The 20,678-nt window shown below is 34.3% G+C and overlaps 2 protein-coding genes across 19 annotated transcripts in view; one reads left to right on the forward strand and one right to left on the reverse strand.

Moving 5' to 3' along the window:
• LOC119836491 (phosphatidylinositol 4-phosphate 5-kinase type-1 alpha) overlaps positions 1–16,451 on the reverse strand; it is a 55,269-nt gene extending 38,818 nt beyond the window's left edge. For all 17 annotated transcript variants that reach the window (XM_038361847.1, XM_038361844.1, XM_038361849.1 and 14 more), the window contains exons 1-3: positions 16,159–16,451; positions 15,987–16,030; positions 5,848–5,986 (exon numbers count right to left, since the gene is read on the reverse strand). In XM_038361847.1, coding sequence (XP_038217775.1) covers positions 5,848–5,986; positions 15,987–16,030; positions 16,159–16,255 — 280 coding nt within the window. In that variant the 5' untranslated portion in view covers positions 16,256–16,451. The remainder of the gene's footprint in view (positions 1–5,847; positions 5,987–15,986; positions 16,031–16,158) is intronic.
• A 322-nt stretch (positions 16,452–16,773) lies between these two features.
• Positions 16,774–20,678, forward strand: part of LOC119836406 (PC4 and SFRS1-interacting protein) — a 16,405-nt gene continuing 12,500 nt past the window's right edge. Inside the window, exons 1-6 of one of the 2 annotated variants that reach the window (XM_038361717.1) lie at positions 16,774–16,817; positions 16,947–17,095; positions 18,014–18,069; positions 18,492–18,654; positions 19,295–19,396; positions 20,105–20,185. In XM_038361717.1, the coding sequence (XP_038217645.1) occupies positions 17,009–17,095; positions 18,014–18,069; positions 18,492–18,654; positions 19,295–19,396; positions 20,105–20,185 (489 nt within the window). In that variant the 5' untranslated portion in view covers positions 16,774–16,817; positions 16,947–17,008. Of the gene's footprint in view, positions 16,827–16,946; positions 17,096–18,013; positions 18,070–18,491; positions 18,655–19,294; positions 19,397–20,104; positions 20,186–20,678 lie in introns of both variants that reach the window. The other variant, XM_038361718.1, reaches the window with a different exon arrangement.

Raw genomic sequence — 20,678 nt, forward strand, 5'->3', positions numbered from 1 at the left:
GTATTCATATAAGGGTGAATACTGAATATACGCTATTTGAATTGCAATGGTTCATTGAAAAAAATTAAGTTAAAATTATTATATCATCGTTTCCCTTAACGTAAACAATACATAATGTGTTCTTTTTTTTTGGCCCACATAGCCTATTTACAGTAATTGTATAGCACTAATTGTTTAAAATAGTTATAAATGTATACTCCTCTGGCCTCCCCGTTACTAGAATATAATAATTTTATCACTAAAAACTCAAAATGCGTATGCAATTACGTTTATTTTTAAATACGATCATATGCTTGTATAAACATCGAAACATATTTTATCAAAATATATACTAAAAATATTTAATAATATAAAAAAAAAATAAGTTATACTCATGTCCTGTTACAACAACAACATTTATAAATGTATGCTTCTATTGAAATGTCAAAATTCATCCCAAGTACGATTTTGCTTATTATCAACACGCTTTTATTTTATTAGCTCAATCTGTATATTGTATGTAAATTAAAAAATAATTATATCTTTAAACTAACAGCGCCTCTGGAGGTCTTCAAGAGGAGAATGAACTGGTAGGTACCGTCTAGGGAAAGCGCGCTCCATCTTAGATCACATCTCAGCTCACCATCAGACCAGAGATCGTGGTTCGCCGGAGGCCTATTTCCTTCTCCTCGCCCTACCCAGTCCATTCCTTCTTCATCATCATCAGCCCATATATGTTCCCACTGCTGGGACATAGGCCTCCTATGAGGGTTCAGGCCATAATCCACCACGCTGGCCAAGTGCGGGTTGGCAGATATCACATGTCGTTGAACTTTTGATTCTTGGACATGCCGGTTTCCTCACGATGTTTTCCTTCACCGTTTTAAGCAGTGGTGATGTTATTCACATGTGCAGATAAATTGAAAAATCAATTTATTTCTTTAATTTTCCATTCCTTCTTACCAGTCATCAATCCTTTCCAGCGCATTCTCAGAGATCTGAGCCTCTGCGAATGTTCATGGGCGGTGGTGATCGTTTACCATCAGACGAACCACCAGCTCAGTTGCCTGCTATGACATAAAAAAAAACAAGCGCTTCCCTGTCATGATTAATAAAACAAACACGTAAAAAGCAACAAAATAATTCGTCCCTAGAATAAATTGTTTATACAAACCGCGACATATACTGATAAACACCCACACGATGAGCACTATCGCTAATGATTCAAGCAATTCGCATATTATACCGTTCGTTATGAAATTGTTATTTTTGTGAGACACTATTCCTACTATCCTACTAATATTATAAATGCGAAAGTTTGTAAGGATATGGGTATGTATGTTACTCTTTCACGCAAACACTGCTGAACCGATTGCAATGAAATTTGGTACGTACGCAGCTGGACAACTGGAATAACATATTTACTTTTTATCTCGATATTCCAACGGGATACAGACGCTAGTGAAACCGCATAGGCATAGGTTAGTTAAACCCTACGGTAACTGAGCGTGGAAGGCCCCCGGGACTGTATTTTCGTATATATTTTATTATTTTATTTGCGTAATATTAAAAAAAAAAAAAAAAATGTGAAATTGAGCTTAATCTATACAAAGTTCAAAGAACGCACGCGCAGCCATTAAGCGAGGTTCATTTACAACTTAAACAAACTTAAACTTCATTACTGTATACATACAGTCGAACCGAGTGAATGATTCATTTATTCAGGATAATTACATTTAAAAGTGATGAGTATTCATTTCTAAATGCATACATCCTACTATCGTTCCTACAAATATTGTAAAAGTTTGTAAGGATGTGTGTGTTTGTTGCTCTTTCACGCAAAAACTACTAAACCGATTGCAATGAAATTTGGTACGTGTACAGCTGGACAACTGGAATAACACATAGGCAACGTTTGAACGCACTAATCTCAGGAACTACTGGTCCGATTTCAAAAATTCATTCAGTGTTAGATAGCCCACTTATTGAGGAAGGCTATGTACCACGGGCGCAGCCGGGGCGGACCGCTAGTTAATAATATTAGCTTAGATTCCACTCCTACATACTCCCTTACTTCGCCCGTTTCGAAACCAATTACCCAGCCAACTCCGTTCAGTTGTATACAACCTCTGTGACCCAAATGCGCTCGGCTCTGCTGCGGAGGTCAGTCGTTAACGGTCAACATAAATATAACAGTCCTTGTTCAACACGTATTGTTAATTAAAAGGTGAGAATTTTGTTCGTTGAATACATCATAATGGTCTACTAGCTGCGCGCCGCGGTTTCACCCGCGTAAGTCTGCATCGCGTAAGAATATCGGGATAAAAAGCCTTGCCTTTCGAGTTATTCCAGTTGTCCAGCTATCTAAGTTTCATTGCAATCGGTTCAGTAGGTTTTTGCGTGAAAACAGACAAACATACACACATCCTCACAAACTACAATATATAGTCCATTGGGACGATACATCCTATACATAATCACACATATATAAAACACACACACAAAAAAAATCCCATATATAAAACACACACACACACACACACACACAAAAAAAGGGCGATGCAAAATCCCAATCAGCTCAGCATATGGCCGGGGATGTTCGGCCTTCTATCGGTCGAAAATAAACCGGCTGCAGAATGTTTACAAAACATTCACGCGAGCTTCGCGTAAACCGTGGCGCGTAAGTGACCGTAGCTTATAATCTTTGGAAATTAAAAATTTCTGTAACATCGGAAGAGACTAGTTGCCCACAACACAGGGGATCCTAGCGTGGGAACTAGTGTATCTTTATAAAGTGCCAACTATTTATATGCTATTTCTTTTTATTGTATTTGATTGTATTGTTTAATTATGGAATAAATAAATCATTTCAAAAAAAAAAAAAATGCAATCTTATCGTTCATCACACGCCGCGCTAATTGTTGTTCTTGTAGACAGGTAAGCCGGGATGGGTGTCTTAGCATTGAATGTTTATAGTGTTCATTGTCCAACCGACTTCAAAAAACGTGTAGGGTTATCGATTGGGCGGTACGTTTTTGCGTTTATAACCTCATAGCTATAGCTTTTTACTGGGCGAACCAAGTCTTACGATTTTACACTGTTTAATAGAAATTAGGGTAGGGAGAAAGGAAAGGATTAACGACTGGAAAGAAGGAATGGACTAGGACGGGTGAGGGAAAGGAAACGGGCCTCCGGCCACTTACCGTACGAAACACAGTGGCATGCCACTATTTCACGCCGGTTTTCTGTGGGGGTGTGGTACTTCCCTGGTGCGACCTGACCCAATTCGTGCCGAAGCGTGCTCGACTCCCACAATAGAATGTCTGTCCCTATGTATGCTTAAATCTTTAAAACTACGCAACGGATTTTGATGGGGTTTTTTTAATAGATAGAGTGGTTAAAGAGGTACGTTTTTATGTATAACATCTATTAAACTCCTGCAAATTTAACGACTGGGAAGCCGCGGGTAAAAGCTAGTAAATAACAACAACAAACAAAATTCTTACGATTTTTTCATTGAAAGCTATCGTAAGGTTCCATTTAAGTTTGGACTAGTTTTTGTATTTAAAAAAAAATGGTTGCCTGTAAAGTCGGTTTTACGGGCGAAGATTTTACGTGACGTCTTTTTCTCGGTAGAATATTTATTGATATGAATATTATTAAATTGCACAATAGGAACAAGGAATTGAATGAAAATAAGAATTGCACAAATTTTAACTATAGAAAATATATTTTGTTTACTAAAAAGACAGAGACAGAGACAGAGACACAAGCACGCGCCGATTCAATGCGCCTAATTCTCTAGTGCTGCGCGCGCGGCGGACCGATCATAGTTCGGTGACTCATCGTAACGTTACCGGGCGTTACACTTTTTCATGAGTGACTCCTAGCCGCAACCTAATTTAAGACGTTGTCACGTCAAAATTATTGTATTCAAGTAGGTACTTGATATTATAAATGCGTAAGTGTATTTGTTTGTGTGTTTGTCATTCTTTCACGTAGTAACAGAGCGCGTTTCATGATAAAATTATTACGTCTGAAGTCAGTAAGGAGACTACAGTGACATAGTGCACTTTATACTATAGCAGGGAAATATATAATTCCCATTGGAAGATAAACATTATGATGGACTTTTGAATCACATCGAAATTGTATTTTCTTGTGTTTGATTTTACGCGAGTATTATACATTTAGAAATTAAAGACTTTTAAACGGATTTTAAACGCGATTTATTCATTATATTATTAACCCGGCGTTTCGAACAATTAACATGTAACATCTCAGTCTCCCCGTGACCACGCTCGCTGTAAAGTGTTCGAAACGTCGGTTTAATAATAAAACGAATAAATCACGTTTAAAATCCGTTTAGAAGTCTTCAAATTCCACATCGAAATTGATAAATTCCGATACATTGCACAATATTATTATCTAGAGCACTCCGCCCGCGGCCTCACTCGCGTGGACTATTAATAACGTAAAATTTCTCACTTCGTGGATTTTCGTAGAGGCAATACAAATTTTTTTTTTCACTTTAGGCGCATACATTTACATCAACGAAGCAAAATACCTATTTAGAACCAATCTAGTTCTTTTTTAAGGAACTATCCAAAAACACCTATCTTAATTCGAGAATATGTTTTTATCCTCCGGTTGCATGTATGGATAGCATTACCATAAAACACGTTTTTTAAACGAAATGAAGCCTATAAGTCGGCCCTAATATTGCTCCTTAATATTGACGCGTAGGAAACACTAAGTCTCGTTCTGGGTACCTACATAAATTACACATATTGAATAGAATAGAATAGAACAGAATAGAAATACATTGCTTAGCTAAATGTTCTGATTATAGACAATCCGCGCATACATAAACGTGAGTGATAAGGCAGTCGCATCGCCGTCACAGTTTCGTAACCCGCCATTTCGCAACCTTTGGCCTTTGCCCAAGAGCGAGCGACACCCCCGAATTCATAGCGTATCTAGTCTAGACGAAGCTTTTATATCAAGTTAATCGCTATAGACTTTTAAACGAACCCTGTATTCCTTTGGGGTAAAAGGGAGGCTAAGTTTGATTAAATAATGCCATAATATTAATAGTGTATTGGTCATTTAACCTCGCATTTTACGTTCCGGTTGATAAGAAATGACATACTGGCCTGTTACGAATGTATTATATTTTTAGAACATTTCTGATTCACAGGCAATAAGCACAGCATAATATGCAAACATACGACACTGTTTAAGGGCTTTCAAATAAATTTACGAATGTGCATCCTACTATAATAATATTATAAATGCGAAAGTTTGTAAGGATGTGTGTGTGTTTGATGCTCTTTCACGCAAAAACTACTTAACCGATTGCAATGAAATTTGGTACGTAGACAGCTGGACAACTGGAATAACATATGGGCAACTTTTTATCCCGATATTCCAACGGGATAGGGACTAGTATTCGTATATTGGCGGATTTCTTAGAAACCAACAATTAAATTTTACTCTTGTGTTTACAACACGTATGAATGTAATCGTATTTACACATACGAATGTATCTTTACTTCAATATATATAATAAGCATTTAACAATTAAAACTCGCGTGTTTTTTTTATGACCAATACGGAAGCGCCTCTCGCCTGCTGATAAGCAAAGATGTACACTAAGACGGAGCGCGCTTCCCTAGAAGGCACACGTACCTGCCGGCTCTTCTCCGTAGAAACTGCTTTCCGAACCGGTGGTGAATGGTAAATGTTAAAACCGTGTTATGACGATTCAAAAGTGCTTCTATCGGAAGACTAATTGAGTCTAATTGTTTGTGTTTGTTACAACAACGTTTGTTTACATCCCCTCCCCTCCCGCTACCCTACACTCACCCAACTGTATGGAGCCCATGATCTGCGACGACTGTATCTTCTTGTACGTGATCTCGCCGCCCTCGCCGACGCGCCGGTGGCCGATCTTCCGATCGGACTTGTGCACCTTGCTGATCGCGCCCGACGGGCCGACGGCCGGCTGTGAGAGACAATAATTACTTTAATTTTTAGTTTCATAGCATCGAAATCACTACGCAGTATAAAATAAAGTTGCTTTCTCTGTCCCTATGTATGCTTAAATCTTTAAAAGTACGCAACGTATTTTCATGGGTTTTTTTTTAATAGACAGAGTGATTTAAAAGGAAGGATTATGTATATCATATTATCAATTGAACTACCCCGAAATTAACGCGTGCGAAGCCGCGAGCAAAAGCTAGTACTTTATAAATAAGAATTTTGGGATTTTCTTCAGGCACATAAAACCGAAAGAATAGATGAAATTCGATTGCTGAAGCGGGTCCACGGGTGGCCGAGAGGCTAGGCGTTGATACGGCATAGCAAAAAGACGCGGGTTCGAATCCCGACTCGTGCTCAATTTTTCTATTCCTTCAAAATTTCTCAATCATTATTAAATAATCGACACGTTTCTCATTATAAATTCAAAAAAAAATCAAATTTGGTTTAATAAATCAAAAACTTAACCTTATAGCTATGTATATAAATCACGGTAGCAGTACAAATAGGTATATATAATAACAATTAAAGATTCAATGAGAAATTTTGAAAGAATAGAAAAAATTTGATCACGAGTCGGGATACGAACCCGCGTGTTTTGCCAAACCGTAACAAATTTTTTTAGATTCTTTCAAAATTTCTCATTTATAAAGCACTTCAATGCTATAAAAAAATTAAAATTAAAGATTCAACACAATAATTTTATAAGAGATTCATATGCAGAGTTTTATCAGTTTTGAAATCAAACTCATGTTTTTTAACATTAATTGAGTACAAAGCAAGGAGACATAGGTACTTTCTAAATTGGCATATTTATATATTACTAGCTGCACCCGGCAAACGCTGTTCTGCCTTACTCTTATCATTTATGAAAAATAGATGTTGGCCGATTCTCATAGATACCGGATAAGCACAAAAAATTTCATCAAAATCGGTCAAGCCGTTTCGGAGGAGTATGGCAACGAAAACTGTGACACGAGAATTTTATATATTAGAAGATATTACTAGCTGCACCCGGCAAACGCTGTTCTGCCTTACTCTCATCATTTAGGGGTACGAAAAATAGATGTTGGCCGATTCTCATAGATACCGGATAAGCACAAAAAATTTCATCAAAATCGGTCAAGCCGTTTCGGAGGAGTATGGCAACGAAAACTGTGACACGAGAATTTTATATATTAGAAGATATAGCGATAAGATAAGAAATGCATGTATTTTTCTATTTTAATTTCTTTAAATGTTGCTCGTCGAAACTTTAACCAAGTTTAATAATATAATTGTTTTTAATGCATAGATGTCCATCATAAGTTAAGATAATTTAAGTCAGCGTCTACCTATCGTAAATTTATTTATTTGTTTACTAGCGGTCCGCCCTGGCTACGCCCGTGGTACATATATAGCCTATAGCCTTCCTCGATAAATAGGCTATCTAACACTGAGAGAATTTTTCAAATCGCACCAGCAGTTTCTGAGATTAGTGCGTTTAAACAAACTCTTTAGCTTTATAATATTAGTACAGATTGGTCCAACAGCTTTACATGATAAATACACTACAACAATACGGTTAATTTAAACAATTAGCCAATAAAGGATTACAATGTATTTATTATTATATAATAGCATATAATTATTTACATCCAATTTTATGACCGATGCGACTGTCGCTTAAACTTGATTTTTATTAACTGCAACAGTCTAACTACAACGATTTATGATATACAGCCTGGACACAGATGGACGGACAGACAGACAGACAGACAGACAGACTAACTTAATGGGGTTGTGTTTGTCTACTTGAATTAAAATGAATATAAATCGACTGTATGGTTTTTTTGTATGTTATGTTACGTTCATTACAGTTTACCTTTAAGTTAATTCGAAACTTATTATTGCGTTTCTGAGAGAACTGAAACAGACGAACAGATAAACAGGGAGAAATTTAATAAAAAGAGGAGACCGGTACATAATTTAATATACTCATTTGCATACCGTAGCCATTACATTTTTTTTTATTTTTTTTTTTATGTCATAGTCGGCAATGGAGCTGGTGGGTCGCCTGATGGTAAGCGCTACCACCGCCCATGAACATTTAACCTAACAGAGAGGTGTAAGGTCGATAGTAGACCTTACGCTTCTTCAAATGGATTGCCGACTTCAAATGGGAAAGGGATTAGGAAAGGATTGACGAGAGGAATAAAGGAAAGGACAGGGAAAGGTAGGGAAAAGGATATGGACCTCCGGCTCCCCCACTCACCGAACGAAACACAGCAGTATGCTATTTCACGCCGGTCTTCTGTGGGGGTGTGGTACTTCCCCGGTGCGAGCTGGCCCAATTCGTGCCGAAGCGTGCTCGACTACCACATAAATAAAATATAAATAAAATAATATATAAATCCACTTAAATATTTTGAGTTCGAGTTTGCATACACCAAATGCATATTTTGCGCATCTTTTTATATTCATTTAGAAACTGTATTTTCTAAATAAATTAATTTAATTAATTATGTATATTTATTTACGCTGTGGAAAGCATTGCACACCTTTTAATATTTTTCTGAAAAAATTCCGAATAGAATGTTTCACAGCGGTAGAAACTAGCCATTGCCACTATCTAGGCTCCAAGCTATCTTCAAACATAATATCATATCATGAAACGGCTCCGTTGCAACGTGAAGAGAGACGAACAAACGAATACACTTTCGCATTTATAATATAAACAAGGATGATTATTACAATAATTAATAATCTTCAATGTATGACTAACACATACATTTATATGGCAGTATAAAGAAAACCGTAAAATCAAAGAAAATCACACTACAATAAACAATAGAATAAATCGTCCTTATGAGACCCTTTTTCATTTTTATTATTTTTTTATTATAGTGGGGAAATCTTGCATAGATACCCACGGCCCCCGGGGAAGAGGTCGTGGGCTATGTCGGATTACTACCGACTAAAACCCTACTGTGTTCCTACGAGCCGCACAAGTGAAGGGGCCACGGGTGCTTGTTAGATATCTTCCGTGATCCTCTCCTTATGAAACCCTAGAGTCTAGACAGACGCTTCGGTCACCATCGAAAAGTTAGATTGTGGGCTACGTTACTCAAAAGACGCAATTTGATATTGCGACTAGCTGTTGCATGCAGCTTCGCCCGCTCGGTCCTAATAAATTGTCATGGTACAAACTCCCATCCCCTATTTTATCGCCTTGGGAGTAGAATTTATCAACTTTCTTAGCGGATGCCTACGTCATGACATCTATCTGCATGCCATATTTCAGCCCGATCCGTCGAGTGGTTTGGGCTGTGCGTTGATAGACCACTATGTCACTGTGAGGGGTGGGCGGGTTCGTTAGGGGCTTAACTGGTAGGGTTGCTAGACTAGACCCACAGTCAATATCGTTATGTCCTAAACTAGCAATCCTGCAGAAGACTTTATGATAGATACATTAATGATGGCAAATTGAATTTATACCACTATGTCACTATTTCTTTTAACCGTTCAATGAACAATATATAAATAACATAAAATAAATTAAATTTTATAGAGGGCGCTTCTTTCACTACATTTTTGTTTAGAAATTAAACGTCACGTGGAGACCACGCTCGCTGTAAAGTGTTCGAAACGTCGGGTTAATAATATAATGAATAAATCGCGTTTAAAATCCGTTAAAAAGTTTTTAATTTCTAAATGTATAACACTCGCGTAAAATCAAACACAAGAAAATACATTTTTGTTGTTTTATTTCTATTTATTTTCATTTTATATTTATATTAATTTTGTTTATAGTGCTCTAAAGTTGATCAGGATATGCGATACCATCAACGATGTTCATAAAATGAAGACTTAGAAACTTTATTTTAATGTTATTATACATATATAAAACTAGCGACCCGTCCGGGCTTCGCACGGGTGCAATAATACATGATATATCTACCTACACTAATATCATAAAGAGGAAGAATTTGTATTATTGTTTGTTTGTTTGTTTGTAATAGATAAACTCAGAAACTACTGGACCGATTTTTAAAATTTTTTGAATTCTTTCACCATTAGAAAGCTTACTCACATATTTAAATCTTCACCTTGAATCTATAGAAAAACTATACTATTAAAAAAACCATCTATCTCTATCTATTAAAAAAAACATAAAAATCGGTTGGGCAATTTTAAACATCTTAGCATACACACACAAAAGCGATGTATGAAGTGAAACAATGGTGAAATTCCAAGTATCTTCTAACTCAAACTTTTCCATCTAAGTCATCGGCTTGATAAGTGTACTGAGGTTTGACGAATCTGTCAATTTAAATTGGGTCAAAATCGAGTCTAACAGCCAGTTGTAGCCAGTAGGTAATATACAATAATTCAATCTAATAAAAATGTAAGTTTTTATTTTTGTTACTAGATCACGACAAAACTTCTAAACGAGTTTCAAGTCACATTTTTTATATAAATATGAAGTATGAGTCATAAGATGTATGAATGTGAAAAAATGTTATTTCTCCCTTAAGCTGAAATCATAGTGAAGGATTTCCATGCTTTAACTTTTTATAATACTCATTCAATATACATATTAAATAGCTGTATTCGTTAATTTCTCACAGCCCCGGGGATTCATACATTCTCATTCGCCTGGGATTAGGTATCCGGCATTAAAAAGCACACTGTATAGTTGTTAATATAGCAGTGGTGGCTCAGTGGTGAGAACCTCGGACTTCAAAATCGATAAGTCGGGGTTCGAGACCGGGCGAGCGTGCAGGCAAAAAATTGATATTTCAATTTATCTGCGCATGTAGATAACATCACCACTGCTTAAAACGGTGAAGGAAAACATCGTGAGGAAACCGGCATATCCGAGAATCAAAAGTTCGACGATATGTGACATCTGCCAACCCGCACTTGGCCAGCGTGGTGGATTATGGCCTGAACCCTCAAAGGAGGTGTGTGTGTATATGGGCTGATGATGATGATGATGATAGTTGTTAAAATCGATCGAACAGTTTTTGTGTAAAATCCTTACAAGCATACATACGCACGAAATATATCTCAACACTACATAATATTTTCTACACAGTTATATAATCCATATCTATGATAATAACACGCTGGGATTATCACCCAATTGATATGCGGATGCTTGCGGTTTGTGTAGAAACGATATAATACATATAGATATATATTATGTTTATGTTGCAGGTATTATGTCAAAGACGAAAATATTATAATTATGCGAAAGTTTGTAAGGATGTGTGTGTGTTTGTTGCTCTTTCACGCAAAAACTACTGAACCGATTGCAATGATATTTGGTACGTAGACATCTGGACAACAGCTTTTTATCCCGATATTCCATCGGGATACGGACTTACGCGGGTGAAACTGCGGAACGCAGCTAGTTATTGATATTTTTTTAAATGTATAGATTATAGATTGCATTCTCTTTGGTGAAGTGGTTGTATGTATATTATAATACAATCAGCTCATAATAAAGGGCTACAGTAATACAACACCTTTGATTACGTAATCATGGCCGAAAACGTTTAGACAATGTCACCACTCAACAATATAGTAATTATGAAATAATCTGGATACTGTTATAAGATATATACTCATATAATGTATATACTTATTGTTGGTATACAGTATACCCACTAATTTGATTCAGATTAAATTGATTACAGCGTCTAATTATTGAAAGAGAGCAGAACGTCTGATAAACTATTAGCCCAGCCTGACCTTTGGAAGTTTGAATTTCCGAAATTAGAGTTATATTCAATATAACCTCAATTTAAGATTTCTGATAAGAGTATATACATCCATACTAATTCTATAAAGCTGAAGAGTTTGTTTGTTTGTTTGAACGCACTAATCTCAGGAACTACTGGCCCGATTTGAAAAATTATTACAATGTTAGATAGTCCATTTATTGATGAAGGCTTTAGGCTAGTTATTCATATATTCTAACCGACGTACTTTTTTCAGAGGGATTCATCCAACACTAATATTATGAGTTACAATTGTGAGTTTGTGACGTTGAAGAGAGTACTCTCGGTCTCATCACCATCATCATCATCATCATCATCAGGCCATAATTGATCACGCTGGCCAAGTGCGGGTTGGCAGATGACACATGTGATCGAACGACTCTTCGACATGCCGGTTCCCTCACGATGCTCACCTTCACCGTTTCGAGCCGTGGCGATGTGAATAACGTGCAGATATATCGAAAAAATCAATTAACTTCTCACTCGTCCGTTCCCGTAACCCGCATAAGAGGACTATTTTATAATAAATCGTATCAAAACAAATCGAACGCTATGACGTATGCACGTATAACGCCTAACCAGATACGATTGCACTTCTCGTAAATTCATCTAACTGTACGGTACGTGTATTATGCGAGAAGGTCATTGTACTATGCAAAATAACGATTGTGACTCACCGCACCTCAGACTTATCCATTTATGGTTTTGGCTGGAAGAAAGCCAGTGTCTCTATATGTATAGACACATATAGATACATATGTATGGTTATAGTCTACTGAGGAGATATATTATTATGACTAAGTTTGTGAGAATCCGATATTTGGCAAACGTTGTTCCCCATGTCGCTAAATTACGGAAATGCCAATAGATCCTATTGTAATACTAGAAGCGTAAATATCCAGTGGAATAACAGGAATATAAATATCTGACTGACTGACTGACTGACTGACTGACTGATATATCAAGGCCACAGCAACATACTAAACTGCTGCGACGATCGTGCTGAAATGCAGATAACCAATATGATGTAGGCATTCACGAGAAAGACTGATTAATTCTAACCCTAAGGAGATAAGTTTGAATTAAGAAAATTATATGAACCTGGTCAATTGCTTTTCCGTAGAATATATTGTGTTAATAAGCGGATATATAATATTATTGACATTTTATAATCACACACTTAAATCAATTGGTATGCATTAGCATATATGCGGAAATGTAATGACAAGTTGAAATTCCCAATGAGGTAAGATTCAGGACAGACGTGAAAGTTTGCGAGTGAATATGTTCATAAACAAATGGATGTTTACAATCCTTTTCTACCGACTTTAAAAAAGGAGGAGATACTCAATTGCAAAGAAATCAACGACTTTTTTTCCTCACTCGATATCTCCGTGGGATTTTAACCAATTATAACGGTAAGATATATTTTTGTTAATCTGTTTCTGTTTATGCTGCTAATCTGTTTATTTTTAAAATGTTAATTTATCTTTATAATGGCAAAATTAAAGTTTTATATATCCCGTTAATCCATCTTTACCAGACGAAAAAAGCCATTACATAAATTAATATGAGATACTTGCGACCATTTTTTTTCCGTCTTGTCTATAGTTTATATATTGCATACCTTCAACATCCACTCTAAATCATTTAATTCATAAAATCAATCCCATGATCCCGGTCTATTCGTCGAGAACAATAAAATATAATCAAAAGTTACGAGTCTGCATGTGACACTTTAATTTCGCTTAATTAAACATAATATGGGTGTTGCTATGTACGACGAAATAGCGTCCGATGTAGTTGTGAGAAGGTAAATTATTATAAAGGTCGATTTATCTCGAGGCCTTTCTTAAATGTTGAATAATCTGATTACATAAAATATTTGCCTTTAATGCATGTGTCATACATTGCATACATTGAAGCATAAAAAAAGGAAAAAGAAACAAAAATTTATAATTAGGACTAATTGTTTCACTCAGTTAAATGTTTTCGAGGAAACAACCCTAACAAAAATAACACAGACGAATTGAGAACCTCATCCATTTTTAAAGTTGGTTGGAAAAGGTAAAGATAAGATTATCTAGTAGATAATGAGTTCCACATTCCATTCACACAATATAATCCCCATAGGTTAGTTAGATGATGTATATTTTATTAACTTTATGTTTGTATCTAACCAATTATTTTGAATTGATTTTGATACAATTTAAACGGGACATAATTTATCCAAACTTTGAATACTTATCAAGTATTGGTGACAATATTGAATGAGTTAATCTTATTAGCCTGATTAGGATCGGCACTATTAAATAATATCCTTATGTATCCTTTTGTACAAGAGCAAGTGAGACAATTTCATTCGAGAGTCTTTTGTTGTAGTGTGTTTCAAGTATTGCCATAAAATAATTCATCATTATCATAACAGAACTAATTACTTTACATGCCAGTTGTGTTCTACCACACAAAGACATATCATTATCAATGTGCACCCCAGGGAATCAAGCCGGGGAAGTCTACAATAATTATAATCTAAACACCAAGGCCACTAGCAGTTAGAATCCACAACACAATACAAACTCAACAAAAATTTGCCAATCAAGCAAGCATATTGCATAATACAAAAACTTAATGTATAATATACAAAAATTCATATACTCAAAACAAGAGACTCAAAGTCCAAAGATGACAAAAAATTATCAAGATTTCAACATTACTGGTGAGATTACAATTTTAATTTTGTGTAAAACAAGTTTAGGTACATATATAATGAGCACTCCGCGGATGCTGTATTTGAATATTTATTTTCTTATATACATTTCTTGATTGCCTCTCGGGCATAGTGGTTAACATCTAAACTTTCGACTGGGGATATTCCAGGTGGTTTTCTGGGGATTGCTTTAAATAAACTTGTTAATCATATACATGAAAATATGTGCATATTTTAATAGAATTTTAAAAGATTTAAAATGCTATTAATTATCACAAAAACTGACTTGCATCATACAGAAGACTGACTTTAGATGCTCATTATAAAACATACTTATTTGTCTCTTTATATATCTATACTAATAATATAAAGCTGAAGAGTTTGTTTGACATGCTAATCTCAGGAACTACTGGTCAAATTTAAAGAACTATTTCACATTGGATATGTATGTGATACCTAAGAGCAAAAGGCTATATAAGTGGCACAAGCAAAGGTGGGGCAAACTGCTAGTGTATATATAAAGCCTACTTAACGATAACATATTATCATATAAACTGAAAGCAAGTCAAAAATAAATTGCTATTGAAGAAATTAAGGTATCTGAACATTTATTGAGGTTAAGAAGTCAAGGCCTTCCGTATTAAAACTTATAATCACAACTGATAGTAATACAGCAATGATTTTATATATTTTTAGTAGGGAAACAACAAAAACTGATCTATTAACAGCTCTGTTGCTTGTTTCCCTTTAATAGTAATTGTGTATTAAGAAAATTGTTTAATGTTGAAGCAGGTGCTTATGTAAGTTATAATCAAACCACTTTAAGGAATCTTGTATTAGATTTATTTGAATTCCAATGATTAATCACTTTATATACATACTTCATATCACACTACTAGTAGTTAATGATGGATTTATATGAATATCAGTTAAAACATTCATTTTTAATTACCTCAACATGACATTAAAAGGGATTAATGTAGAGTTATTTAAGTTTATGACATTTTATAACTTGATACCATTTTCTTAATAGTTAGTTTAGTCAGGACAATTATACACAATATATAAATATAATCACATGGGTACTTATAAAAACTTATAAATCAGTATGATCTTTAATGTTTTAACTTCATCACTTATGAAGTATGTTTTATATTTCTAGGTTTTGTTACATAATGACAAATATTCCTTAACTAGACATCTGGTTTCCCTAAATAAAATAATGAACTCTACATCAACAAAAACAAGACTCAGAAAACCTGTGCATACTTCTGCATAACACCTTCCAGCCTGGGATCATTAAGGTATGAATAAAAAGAAATAACAATACACGCGTATTATCGTACCATGACGATTCTCATCATTGCATTGTTTGAATCTCACTGTTAAATAATTTTGAATGCTAATTTTTCATAGCCCTGGCACTTTCTCTACTATCGACTAATGTGAATGAAACTACAAATAACTCATAATACTACGTTACTTACATCGTAGGGAACATTTTTTTCAGCAATGGAAAGCCTGTCGCGATCTGCAATGAAATAAATATAATGAAAAATAGGGCCGTGTAAGTGGGTCGTACATCATACATGGTCATTAGAAAAGATCGAGCGAGGTACAGTTTGATCGATAAACATTATCTTAATATGTAAAACATACCATCGTCCTCCGAGCCTGACGGCCCTGTGCCGATATCCGCCTTTTTCGTCACTGAACTATCCATAATTTCTATGTGATCAGTATCTCCCGAAGCCATTTTTGTTTTGTGTTACACCCCCTATTTTGAAGTCACTACGATTAATGTTAACACAGATTTAATTAACATGGCTCACATCACAAATGCATCAGTATCACAATGATTCACTATAATTTAATTAGATGAAATCAATTAGTTTACGCGAAAACGCTCGCCCAAAGCAACCGACTGACACGAACGTTCATAGTAACTGTGTTGCAATGACCCAAAAAATTTGAAAAGAACTTTCATTGATTACATTTTAATGAATTAAATTTTTTGTAAAAATTATAACAATTAAAGCGTTATAATTTTACTCATTTATCTATAGCCATATAAATTTCATGTTTTGTTTTGCTTTTAAATTAATTTTATTCTATTAAGTTGTACTATTACTGTCGAGTTTGTAGTGATGCATTATTTGTCAAAGTTGCTTAATATTGATTTTATAAAAGTTTTTATGTGATTGCACGTGATTTTTTACAAAAAACATAAATTAACGTACGTTATGTCAATATTTTGAGATATAGCAACACTACAGCACGCCATGTTTATCTTTTCTTTCCGTCATTTCGTTACCGCGGTAAGAATTGTAGGTTATTTTCATATCTTAGCGTCTTTTTGTATTTGGACAATATTTAAAAAACTTTACATGTGAAAAGTGATTTGATTGATATTATTCAAGTAAATATAGATTTTGGTGCTATTACAGTGTGCCCAAACAGCGGTGTTTGGTCAAAATTCAACAATACATATTTTGATTAGCGTCAACTTATGAAGATGGGAAAGAAAGTAAGGGAATATAAATCAGGCGACTTTATATTTGCAAAAGTAAAAGGATATCCAGCATGGCCGGCAAGAGTGAGTACAATTTCTCCCCTATAATTATTGTATAAAAGCTCAATACAATATTCTAATGTTATGATACGTAGCTTTGGGCGGGAAGACATATTGGGAACGCTTCTGTAGTCTAGTCTAGATAATGATCGCATTATGCATTTAGCATATCTTTATGGGATCAATCGCCGCCAGTCCCAACATTCCGATAGATAAATTATTTAATTTCATATATTTCCAATTTGACATAATGGACACAATTTTTTTTAAATAAGTCCTATTATTTTAAGGTTACATACACATATAATAAATGCTTATCAGATTAACTGTTTCATATATACTAGATTTAAGCAATATCAATATCAGTAATCATGCAAGATTTTTGGAATATTTTATTAACCTAAAATTATTAAGAAATATTTGTAGTGTAGACATTAAATATTCAACATCTCATTTAACTAAATGCAAATCAATTAAAATATTTGTTGATTTTTGCTTATGACACTGGTTGCTCAATTAATTTATTTTAGTTTAAAAATGGAAATTTTTGAGGTTTGTCTATTAGATATTTTCATGTTCTTTGGTACATGCTTCAATCATCTTACTTTAAATAACAATTTGTTTTATAAAATCCTCATGGGAGGCCTGTGTCCCGGCAGTGAGAATCTTCCCACTGCTGGGACTCTTTATGGGCAGATGATGATGATGACTATGATGATATAAAATGGGAAGATATATGGTCTGATTTTACATATTATCATAGCATATGTATTTATGATATAATCAAATACTAAATACAAATTCCATATATAACATTATGAATGATTTTATGCCTAAAACATTGAATAAATTACGAAATGCACTTAAATCTGATACCTTAAATAGACAAACATATTTTAACTTTTTCCATGAATAAAGTTTTATCCAATGCTTACATTTCAGGTACAAAAATTGAATGGAAAGAAGTATTTCGTATATTTCTATGGGACTGGAGAGACGTAAGTTCATTTCATTATATTTGTAAAGTGTTGAATAAAATAAGATTTGAAAAAAAAGCACTTCCACTTCATTACCCTTTTGTATTAAAACTAACCAATAACCACAGTGGTTGCCATATAAAATAACTTACAGCTTTGATCCCTGAAGCTAATATATTTAAATTGTAGTATGTAGGGGCTCACTTACATGCCAGACAATACATAAAAATACCTTTTGAGAGGTTTGTTTATTAAATATTCTTAGAATATAAATAAAACGCGTTTATGTAGTGGGATTCGAACCTGCGCAATTCATTCGCCTTACTGTGGATAAACGAAAATTTCTCAATTATGAATCATTGTATCATATACAAACTTAAAATTAAAATAAATATAGATTTTTACCATTCATAATTTAAATAACTACTAATAATTTATTACAGTGCGAATCTACCACCGAACATGATATTCGATTATGCGGAAAACAAGGATAAGTTTCTAACGAAAACGGTGAAGCGTCGCGACTTCAACGACGGCGTGAAGCAGATTGAATACGATTTCGCTAATAACGTACCCTTGGAGCAAGTTATCGGTGTCGCCACAGAGGTATGTCATTGGTGGCGTTTGTTTTAATTAGCTGGAGTCACAAAGGACCTATAATGAACTAACAAAACCCTAATAATATTTTATATGCGATAGTAACTCTGTTTGTCTGTTATGCTTTCACGTAACCACTGAAATAATTTTTTTTGTAATTTGGTATGAAGGTAGAACTGAACTTGGGAAAGGGCATAGGATAATTTTTATCGCGAAAAAAATGGTAGATGGAGTTGAATTATGGAGATGAAAGCGATATAACAGAATTCCACACGGGCGAAGCCACGGGCGGAAAAAGTATTACATAAAGTCAAATTAAAAATTCTGTTCAATATTAAGTTATTTAGATACTAGATCATTGTTACTCAATTTTTGAAATTGATCTAGTAGTTAACAAAGTTAGTTCTATAAATTGGATATATGCTTAGCTTTAAATATAAACCGGGGGGTACGGAAAACATCTCATTCCGATGGGAATATCCTTTCACTACGTAGGTCTAGCCGCGTGCGGAAAGCTTATATTTTACACCATTCTAAATTGTATTACAATTTGTAAATATAATCATGTCCACACAAAATACGCGACTGACGTCAATTTGCTGCAACTAGCCTGTAATATTAAAAAAACTTATATTTATAAACATTTCAGCCTTCTGATGATGCAGCAAATGATACTGCCAACGATACGGCGAATGAGGTAGATGACTCAACCGCAGACACCACTGCTGCTGATGACACTATGGCTGATGAGGTATTTCTTAAATCTATCTAACTTTTTAAAGTTGAAATTACAGTTAACAATAACTTCGACGTACTATGTGTACGTACACAAATTTCTAATGACCACTCTATATTGGACAATTCTTTTTATTTGGGCCATGGTTTTGTATGGAGAAGGCGTAATGAGATGGAATTTAATACATACATTTTTTTATGTATATTGTAATGTAGCTATTGGATTTTATTAGGCTCTGTGCACAATATTAAGATTATATGTGTTCATAATGAAATCCATACATTAAATGGTTTACAGCCAAAATGCTAACGATAAAATATGTACAGCATTTGTCGAGGGGACATACATTTTAAAATTAAAGTATAATGTATAATTAATAATAAAAATTTTTAAAATCATTCTTTAGTAAAAAAAAGATTCTTGGGATGCCTAATAGAAGTGATAAGTTAAAGTCTTAAATTAAATATGGCTAGCGATGTGTGTGAGAGTGAGAGCAGTAGCCTACCCATCGCTGGCGTGAAAGAAAGGGATGGACATATTGACGCCGTAATGCGTTACGTAACGAAGCGGTTTACCCTCCATTAAGAAGTTAACACTTTAATAAATGAACATAAGAAAGAATAGAATTCTTTTATAATCACATAATAATAATATTGATTCGTAATATTATATATTTTTCGTAATAAAGATTGTAAGTTTAAAATTATATTCATTTGTTTCCAGTCTGCAGTAAATACAACACAGAACGATACTGGTATTGAAGATTCTGACGAAACGGGCGGCTTGGTTATAGATGAAGCTAAAGTGAGTTATTTCTTGCCCAATTTTCCTTAAAAAGGAAGGAGGTTTTTTAAACTTTTTATTTTTTATTTTTTTTATTTTGTCTTTTACTAAACGAAGAAATAATCGATTTATTTCTACCAAATTACCTCGATAATTACTAAATCAATAGAAAATTTTTGCTATTGGCAATAAGCTATTGTTCAGTTACATATTCTATTTTTTTCTTATGTTTGTTTGATATAGCCTATAAATGGATACATATTATATTGGCTACAAACAAACAAACTTATAGTTATATTTTTTTTCTAGCTAACCCACACGCAAACAATTTGCTTTTGTTTGCAGAATCACACATAAGAAATATCACACATACATTAAAAAGAGTATCATCAAAATCCGTTCAGTGGTTTTCGCGTGAATGAGTATAGAATATAACATCGATATACTTAGTCTGGCCATAAATACTGTTACACTTAATTATAAAAAAATATTACATTTGAATTTCGAATCTGTC

This window comes from Zerene cesonia, chromosome 24 (assembly GCF_012273895.1).
Source record: "Zerene cesonia ecotype Mississippi chromosome 24, Zerene_cesonia_1.1, whole genome shotgun sequence".
In the NCBI taxonomy this organism is placed as follows: Eukaryota; Metazoa; Arthropoda; class Insecta; order Lepidoptera; family Pieridae; genus Zerene; species Zerene cesonia.